This window comes from Oculina patagonica, chromosome 3 (genome assembly GCF_052425735.1).
Source record: "Oculina patagonica isolate OP01 chromosome 3, crgOcupat, whole genome shotgun sequence".
Classification (NCBI taxonomy): Eukaryota; Metazoa; Cnidaria; class Anthozoa; order Scleractinia; family Oculinidae; genus Oculina; species Oculina patagonica.
The window spans coordinates 4,919,159-4,928,212 of NC_135760.1; the positions used below are offsets into that span (position 1 = coordinate 4,919,159).

Sequence of the window (9,054 nt, forward strand, 5' to 3'; positions counted from 1 at the left end):
GCCGCTGGCTTTCAAGTTTGTCAGTTGTTGTTTTGGGAAGATAAAAACAAATATTATTCATTTAGTTTGTAAAATAAACAGCGAAAAAACAGGGACGCCGTTTTTTAGATCCTTTTAGAGAACAGTAATCGATTTTGAGAATACCAAAGGTTTTATTTATTTATTCTCCGCGAAGAAAAGAGGTCGAAGAGGCTTGGTGGTGTCGTCCCCAGGGTCTCTTAGTAATGTGATGAAGGTTTGGGTTTGGGAGAGGGAGAGGTTTTCAGTACCCTGGGTACCAGAGGATTTTTTTCTCGCACGCGGTGGATACTGACACGGGAAACCGCGCTAGAAAAACTTCTGGCACCAAGGGTAGATTTTTAGTCACCGTAGACTGTGAGTAGTCCCTTTTTTCTCGGAGTCAGTCGAGAGGAAAAACGTGCGCGCGCAAAAAAAAAAAAAATCACTTCGCACTCGACCCGCGAGGGAGGAAAAATGAGGGACTACAGACAAATTAAAGCCACAGCGTTTTTTCCACGTCAAGATATAATACGTAATTGTGGGTGGTCACAAATTCCTTTTCACGGTTTACTTTAAAACTCGATTTGCCGCTTGGGTATTAAATTAATATAACAACAAATGCGCATGGCACGGCGCACGGCTATTTGCCAGTTCATGTTTCAAGAGAAAAACACACTTCCACATTCTACACAAAAAATATCAATTCTCCACTCGCAAAAGTACCCTTTATCAGAGATAGTCGAGAAAGAGTTCAGCCCATTAGCAGGGGGTAGCAGTGGTTCATTGGAAACCGGGCAGAACGAGAAAGACGCCAAATTACATGAAGAAAAGCTGGCATTAAAGCTCTTAATTAAATGTCTACTTTAATTTGACAGCTACAAGCCAAGGCTGAAATTTCGGCAAAATGGCCATGCTTAACCTCAGGACAGAGATATAGCATTTATGCTTCGGGCAACACGTCATCTCTTGTCAAATTGCCTATACAGCAAGACAGGATGATGTCATCTCCTTTTGCTGAAGATTGACTCTTACTCACTCATCTCTGAAGAAAAAAATTGTAAGATTCGATGGATAATGGGAAGGAGGATAGAAGGTACGACCACCTTCCCATAATTCCCCGCATCTGTTGAGCTGTCATGTGACCAGATCAAACCTTAAATTTAATCAATCAATCAATCAAACATTATTTAGAGAGGGTGACACTTACTAAATATAAAACTACGGATGAGGCAACTGCGTGCACCTGTTTAATTAAAGAAATAATTCCAAATGCAAAGGATCATCGGACAGCTGAAAAGGGTAATTCTATTATCCAATATTCGGTTTGCAGCCCCTGAAGGTTAGTTTTGTCTTAACGAAATACTGGGCAATAAAATTACAAGTTTTGGCTGTCCGATCAGCCTTGTATTTGGTATTACGTTTTGTTCAATTTCGATTGCTGATTCTGATGCAAAGATCCGGCTTCAATTCGCTGCTGTTTGCCTAAGGGGTCGTTATATATCAAGAGCCAATTTCAAAAACTAGCTTGCTCATTGGGCTGACATTCATCAATCTTAATGGCAGCCAACCATGATATTACTTTACTTTACAGTTTTATGTAAGCAGCTGATATTCAAAATTGAAGTCGTAAATGAAATAATATTAAATATATACTGTTTGAACTCACGTACAGCCGTTTTTTTATATCACGTCCTCGACGATTGTAAGGGAAAATACTAGTAGAACGGTCTCAGAACAGACTACTTATTGAGCCCAGCATTAACTGGCAATGGAAAATTCTACGAGCTTGGAACATAGCCACGACAAGACCGTCCAAACTTTGTTTTGCGCGGCCGGTTCATCGGGAAATCATAAGCTTCTTCTGTCAATTGCCAACTTTTCTTTCTCCATCACAGCACTACTAGGGAACACGTTGATCCTAATCGCACTGCACAAGGAGTCTTCCCTTCATCCGCCATCGAAACTCCTGTATCGCTGCCTCGCTGTCACCGATCTCTTTGTCGGCCTTATTTCCGGACCGAGTTCTGCCCTATTTTCCTTGTCGCGGTTTATAGAGAGAGAAGGAACACGCTGGATGAAAATCTGTTTCTATTCTGCAGGTATCGCTACAGTCAGTTTTACAATTTTGTCCACCGTATCTGTGTTAACGCTGACTGCAATAAGCGTGGACAGACTTCTAGCTCTGTTATTGGGATTGAGGTACCGTCAAATTCTAACGCTGACGCGAGTTCGAGTGTTAGTTATCTGTTTTTGGATCCCCAGCATCGCTTTTGCCTCCATGTCGTTTTACAAATACACTATCGCGAAAAGCTATAGCTATATACTGATATTGCTTTGTCTTTTGGTCTCGGCTCTTTGCTACTCAACAATCTACGTCAGCATTCGCCGTTACCAAATTCAACTACAAAACCGCTATGTTCGACCGAACGGGAGAGAAATTCCACTAAACATAGCGCGGTACAAAAAGACTGTGTCTAGCGCATTCTGGGTGATGCTGGTGTTAGTAAGTTGTTATCTTCCGTATACTATAGTTATAGCTATTATTACTATTCAGGGCTCGTCTCCAATTCTTCAAAGCGCTTGGGGATTTACTTCGACTCTTATTTACTTTCACTCAACGCTGAATCCGTTCGTTTATTGCTGGAAGATCCGAGAAGTGAGACGAGAAGTGAAAAACACGATCAGACAGCTTTTCTGCTTTTAAAAATTACTCTTTAAAGATTTGTTCCACAAATTAGAGGCTTTGTTTTAGGATGGCTAAGGACTTAGTCGTTGGCTAAGAAATTAAGAGCTGGGACCCATAACCTAACTATCGATAATGCGTGCAGTGTTTTTTGTAAGCTTTTGTATTTAAGCATGGTTGAAAGAAGACTTGCTTCAAGTTGACCGCTTTATTTTTAACGACGAAGCCAACATATGGGGAAATTAATATTAGAAAGGGCTTTGAAGAAAGTCTAGGTTGGAAGTTAAACTAAGGTGAAATCGCCAGAGCGCACAAACATTATACCAGGAGCCGAAAAGGAAAAAATAACCAAAAAATGAAAATGGAAATGGATAAAGAGCTTTGCAGCCGACTCGCTTCCTCACTTGTAAATACTGGCATAACGTCACCGATGCTAAAAGAAGTTTGTTGATTTGGCATCAAAGTGATAGCGAAGCTTATATTGTGGAGAACAAGACTGTCAGTTTACAAAATGTTTTGTGACAGAATGCGGTGCACTGGTTCAACAAATGTATTTAATCACTTTAATTTCAATGCGTCACCACAAGAATATTTATTTGGGAACTAATCCAGCCCCTCCAATAAGACATTACTGGTGAAATAATCTGAAATTTAAATCTTAATTGCTGTTTTCTGTTATTTACACAAATACGCTTAACAATAACTCACTTCTCCTCGCAACTGATAAGTACAAAATTTCTACTAAGTACACTTATTAAAGTTAGAAAATTAAACTTGAGAGTTAAATACTGGTCCTTCTCCAATCATTTTCTTGTTGTAGCACTTTTTAGCATCTGTAAGTATTGTATCTAAACACGTATAAATCTGTAAGTTTCATCTTTGCTTTGTGTGGTGTGTTTAACTTTCCTGGGGGAGGGGGGGGCGATATGACCGCAGTTCATTTGCTCAGTGAAAAACGTACTGTTTGAAATTAAACGTTTCTTTAAAAAACGTTTAACCGTACCTTTATAAGTTAAGGTGGAGTAGTCGAATGGTCTTGGGAACTGCATTATTTTGCGGTCACAACGCCCCAAGACGTACCCCCAAAGCGCGTTAAATCACAAGTTTTCCACTGCTGTACTAAATGAAAGCTGAAACAGCGAAGATGATACGTTGTTCAACATTAACCGGCTATCCAAAGCCAATATTAAAATGAAACGCTGACGCATAATTTAATTAACCCGCCTACACCGGAACAGAAAATTGAAGAACAAGCCTGACTGACGGCCAGAATTTTTTGAGACACCGAGCTTTAATTCGCCACAGAAAATGTTGACATAGTCATCCAATTCATAATGCACGGGGTTAAAGCTCTCTGCTACTTGTACAAACAGAGGCTGAAAATTTAAATATCCCAACTGATTAAGAACGAGAAAAAGTATTCATAAATTCCTTGGTAGGGAGTTGAACTCAACCAGCGTTCCGAGTTGCGGAGACGGCCGGGGGAGCTAAGCAGTGTAAGTGTCGACGTTTTATAGAAGATAATGTTTTACTTGTACGCTTGCAGTGGGTAAACTGACGATTTTCATGAACTTTGCCGAGGTTGAACAATTCGGCCGCGGTAACCGAAAGTTTAAAGTTCCTTAAGCAGGTAAACAGTAAAGCAGAATTTAAGTAATATTCCATAAAGAGAAAACTAATTTAAAGTCTATAGGATTTCTATTTCTTAATAGCGACGTTTGGTTTTCAAGAACATTTCTCGTTGCTCATATATTGATTACGGGATAAATCAACTTAAAAACTTCGATCAGCGTGATACATAAGCTTGCACTTAAAGTCATTCACTGGTCTCGTGGAGGTATTTTGTTTATATAGTTAATGCCTAGCACATTCTTTTGCCAAGAGCTCGATATGAAGCTATTATAAAACGTCGAAACACTCTTTCCAGATTTGGCTTGCAGTCGAAAGTAGTTCACACTTTACAAGCAGCTGCTAATGAACTCGGCTCGTGTCGATAAAAAACCCTCCGCTTTCTAAGATAATCGAAAGCTTTGAATCAAGTATCACTTCTACTCTATAGACGGCCTTAGTTTAAACGAATTCACTTACAAGAAAAACTCTACAACTGACAGAACGTTAAAATTAATGTGATCGTTATAGGCAGAAAGCTCCAAATTAATCTTCATAAAACCTTTTCAGTTTTGGGCTTTAAATACAGAGGTTCATTGATAAAATATCTGTTCGATTCACTAGATCTTATTCCATTCAGTAACGAAAAATCAACAAATTGGTAATGATAATTTCTTGTTTTTCTCAAATCAGCGTTAGATCCCTTAACAGTGTTTTTACTTCTGTGGAAAGAAGATGAAGATTTTAATTATACTTTTAGTAATAACAGGTAAGTAATATTACGTATATACATATAATATATTGTGTAACCATGACATTGCACATTTAATTTGCAACCACATTACTCCGGCTGCCGCTTAATAATCGTTCTCAGTGCATGTACGAATGACAAATTGTCCCACACTTAGACGTTCCTCATTTTTGAGGCCAACTTTTTTTCACGTGTTGACAGTTGTTGCACTGCCAACAACAAACAGCAAAATCTGCCGTGTCGTTTTCGGGAAACCTTCGTGTAACTCGAAGGGAGTCCGATATCCTTATCATCCAATCAGAACTAACGTGAACGCTCCGAACGTTTTCCTGACAACATGACGTCATTAAAATGTGTCCCTTTGCTTAGCAACTTCCCTGGCAACCTGAAATTCTACTGATTCTATGGCATGAGTTAAGAAAATAGACTGCAAAACAGTCGTATCTCTTGCGAACGCGCTTGGTCTTCGAACGAGAGCGAGAGGTCTGGAGCCAATGTCAAAACCGTGAGTGAGACTGGGGAGAGACGCTGCGGGCGTGCGAGGCTCGCCAGACGATAGGCACTTCGCGCCTTCGATAAGCGCTTTTTCCAACGACTTTAGAGAAAAAACGACTGTTTTGCAGTCTATTAAGAAAGGGGAAGAAAGAGCTACAATATACTTACGCAGAAACACGCACTTACCAGACATGAACCACAAATTAAGGTGTATTTTTTTCTCAATTATAGTTCCCGCCTATATCCTTCATCTCCTCCGCTTTTTTCCTTTTACCCAGGAACGCTATCACAAGTTTGCAAGGAAGGCTCAGTAGTAAATGATCAACATGGTCACCAGCGCGTGTGTCGTGGCGGGAAATGGAGTATTCCTTGTCGCGTGCGGAGGGAATGGAACGGGATGCTTCCAGGAGAAAGGTGGGTATAGCCTGTAGTAAATTTCTAGTGTAAGACCCCTCCCCTCTTCCCCAGCTTTTAGCCCTGACCAAAATCCCTGCTTGATTCGCTAATGACAAACGCAATCCTCATTAACTTGCGGAATATTTTTGTATCAAAAGAGTTTTCTCACGTCAACAGTATCTTTTATAAAGCCAACTCTCTCATAATTCCCTAAAATCCTGTTATTTCGAATTCCCATCAATCTTGTCATTCAAACATAACGATTTTTTTTATACTCTTTTCATTACTTTTATTCTTTAGAATCATGAGGATAACAACAGCTGCAGTTATTTTTCCTGGCAGTCGACGCTATATTAGATTACGTAATACATGGTAGCCACTCGGCAGTGTAGCGCGAAATGTTGCAGTGCGTTGCCATCACACGTTGAAGCCATCACGCGCAATACAACTGCATGCAATGCAATGTAGCGACGTATGCCAGCTGCGACTTAAACTTACGTGCGTTCTCCCGCACGTGGCACTGGTTTTATGCTTCCTTCCACTTCTGATTGGTTTACCTAACCTTTGTTTTGCTTTGTCAGTGCTTATGTTGATATCGATTTTACAATAGTCAAATCAAAAGCCACTCGAAGGGCAAAACAAAAGTCTTTCTCTCGCTTGCCTTCCCGAGGACGTCAGTTTCTAAAGGGGGTAACTAGTATCTACGTTAACTTTCTCTTTATCTTTAACAGGCTGAACTCCGAACTCTATCGTGTACTTAGAGCGCGGGTCTATTTTACAGATCACGAACAGTGATCTCTATCTAGACCAATCTAGCCTAATAATTTTCTCCTTTTCTTCAGGTACCGTTTCATCAACGCACTGAAGGAGGCGTCCAAGCGAAGAGATTACCAAAGCCTCGTCACAACACACACGAACCAGTTCGGTAACATTCATAACAGCAGGCAGTTCCTGGCTTGGCACCGCTGGTACCTTTTGCAGATTGAGAACATTCTGCGGAAAGTGGATCCAATTGCCACGGTGCCCTATTGGGACTGGAGTTTGTGGTCCGGTGCACCCTGGCTGGATCAGGTATTTCATCCCAGTTGTGCCCCGGTTTAACATAAAACACGATATTTATACTAATAGTGCCTTTTTGGTACAAAATAGGAGTTAGTTAATGTAAAATATATTGTAGTTATAGTAAATATATTGTATTGCCTTCTCCTGGCGGAGTTTTAGAGCGCCTCGTGTAAACCTTAATCCAGCAAAAAACACAGGTCTAATTGACTTGACCCTCTCTTAAAGGGGGGGAAGCCAAGTTATACTGGCAACATTTTCTTGCAACCGTACCGCGCATCATTGGGCATTTTACCATCCTTGTTGCAAGCTGCAGCAAAATGCATGTTTGCGACGTAGGCGTAAGTTCAAATTTCTGAAACGTGTCGCCGCAACTTGCAATTCGCCGCATTGACGCTTCTTGACTTGCAGTGAAAAATTGTTGCGCCACAAATTGCAAGAAAATGTGTTCCTTTTACTTAACCTGGCTCTAGAACTGTGTTATTAGGTCTTGTTGCTCGAGCATGAAATCTATACTTTTTGCAACGCCTACAAAATCCGACTTTCCCATGTTTTCAAGCTTCTTCGCACATCTAAACTTTCTCTAGCTAAAATATAACTCTTGACATCGCAAAAACTTGTATGAACCACCGTTTAACTCTTTTCCTCCAGATCATGAGCATGTGGAGCGGTGCACCATGGGGTTTTGGAAGTAACGGAGGTGGAAGAGACGGTTGTGTGTATGATGGACCGTTTGGGAAAAACCAGTTTTCGTTAACGAACGGTGGATGCCTTAAGAGAAATTTTAATGGTAATTATTTCTGACTTTCTAAAAAAACTTCATGCAGCCATTTTGCGAAGCCTTTATTAGTAAAGGGACCCATTTACTTCAAGGCGGCGCAGAAAGAGACGAGCTTTTTGATTGCCGTCTTGGAAAAAACGTCGCGCACTGTCGGGAATGATCACAGATTAAACTTTCTCGCTATAAGATGTACCCTGGGTGCGCGCGAGAAAAATCCTCTGGAACCCAGGGTATATAAAATGCAAAGGAGCTGCAATGTTGACACGGCTTACATATAGAGAAAGTCTTTGTTAAGGTCCTGCGATGTGCTGCAAAATCGCAAAATCTTCACAAAATGACACCAATTTCGAAGAAGTATCGGCATAGAAGAACAATAATTAACAGGAAGGACTGCCATAATGTATTTTATTTTTTGGAGAACTACAACTTTGCACAAAACTGTGAAAGGTTTTTAATAGTTTTATTTTAAGGCTCAGCTAACTTTTACGATATAGGTTAATATTTCGATTTTTTTCAACAGGTAATCCCCCAGACTGCATAGCGGTTCACAAGTGCCTTCGCATCCTTTCTCATAAGTTCACCGACTTTGAGTTGACACTCCGTGATACCTTACACAACAACATGCACTGCAGAATTGGCGGGAGAGGGGGAACAATGTGCAGCAGGTTTTCGGCGAATGCCCCAGAGTTCCTTTTGCACCACGCCTTTACCGACAAGATCTGGTCCGACTGGCAGAAGAAGGGAACCAGCTATAAGAACGCCTACTTCAAGGGAACCATCAATCTGTATGGTATATCCCCCCGGCTCAGGCCTCAAAACCTTATGGATTTGTCCAAGCAGCCCGGGGGGGTTTGTGTGACCTACGAAGACCCTCCTCATGAGAACTACAAGCTGTGTCATGACAAGCTGGCTAGTCTGACCATTGCAGAGATTGATGCTATTCCCAGGCAGAAGTTCACTCGGCTGAGTAGCCTTGAGTTTGATTTGTTCATGGCGAAGAAGAGAGAAAAGGTCAAGGCGAACAGAGAAATGGATAGTCTTGAACCCAAGCACGTCTTGCCCAAAAACGCGAAGATGAGTTCGCAGGATAACAAATTGGGATTCAAAGTGGAAGATGTCAAAGAAGCGATCGAAAGTAAGAAGAAGAAGAAGAAGAGAGGAGAAGTCTGAGAAGTAGTCAGCAACAAGGCGCGTTAAACAAAAAGATCACAAGAATTGCAGTTGCAAAGAACGACTTTGGTAACAAGAATGTCTTTTAGAATTGTTAACAACTGTGTATCG

The 9,054-nt window shown here is 40.9% G+C and overlaps 2 protein-coding genes across 2 annotated transcripts; both read left to right on the top strand.

Moving 5' to 3' along the window:
- Positions 1-1,670: 1,670 nt before the first annotated feature.
- LOC144645590 (melanocyte-stimulating hormone receptor-like) lies at positions 1,671-3,285 on the top strand. Its single transcript, XM_078505162.1, has one exon. The coding sequence runs from the start codon at positions 1,769-1,771 to the stop codon at positions 2,702-2,704; it is 936 nt and encodes a 311-aa protein (XP_078361288.1). The 5' UTR covers positions 1,671-1,768; the 3' UTR covers positions 2,705-3,285.
- Positions 3,286-4,132: 847 nt separating this feature from the next.
- On the top strand, positions 4,133-9,054 carry LOC144645591 (tyrosinase-like). Its single transcript, XM_078505163.1, has 6 exons — positions 4,133-4,179; positions 4,985-5,060; positions 5,816-5,951; positions 6,776-7,004; positions 7,644-7,782; positions 8,294-9,054. Exons 2-6 carry the CDS (start codon positions 5,027-5,029, stop codon positions 8,941-8,943), a joined length of 1,188 nt encoding a protein of 395 aa, XP_078361289.1. The 5' UTR covers positions 4,133-4,179; positions 4,985-5,026; the 3' UTR covers positions 8,944-9,054.

What these genes read in the sequence shown, in the direction of transcription:
- LOC144645590 (XM_078505162.1), top strand. Translation starts at nt 1,769, where the DNA reads ATGGAAAATTCTACGAGCTTGGAACATAGCCACGACAAGACCGTCCAA.
- LOC144645591 (XM_078505163.1), top strand. Translation starts at nt 5,027, where the DNA reads ATGAAGATTTTAATTATACTTTTAGTAATAACAG. An exon ending in TATACTTTTAGTAATAACAG is followed by an intron (nt 5,061 to 5,815) that starts GTAAGTAATATT and finishes CCTTTTACCCAG; the next exon opens with GAACGCTATCACAAGTTTGC. An exon ending in GGGATGCTTCCAGGAGAAAG is followed by an intron (nt 5,952 to 6,775) that starts GTGGGTATAGCC and finishes CCTTTTCTTCAG; the next exon opens with GTACCGTTTCATCAACGCAC.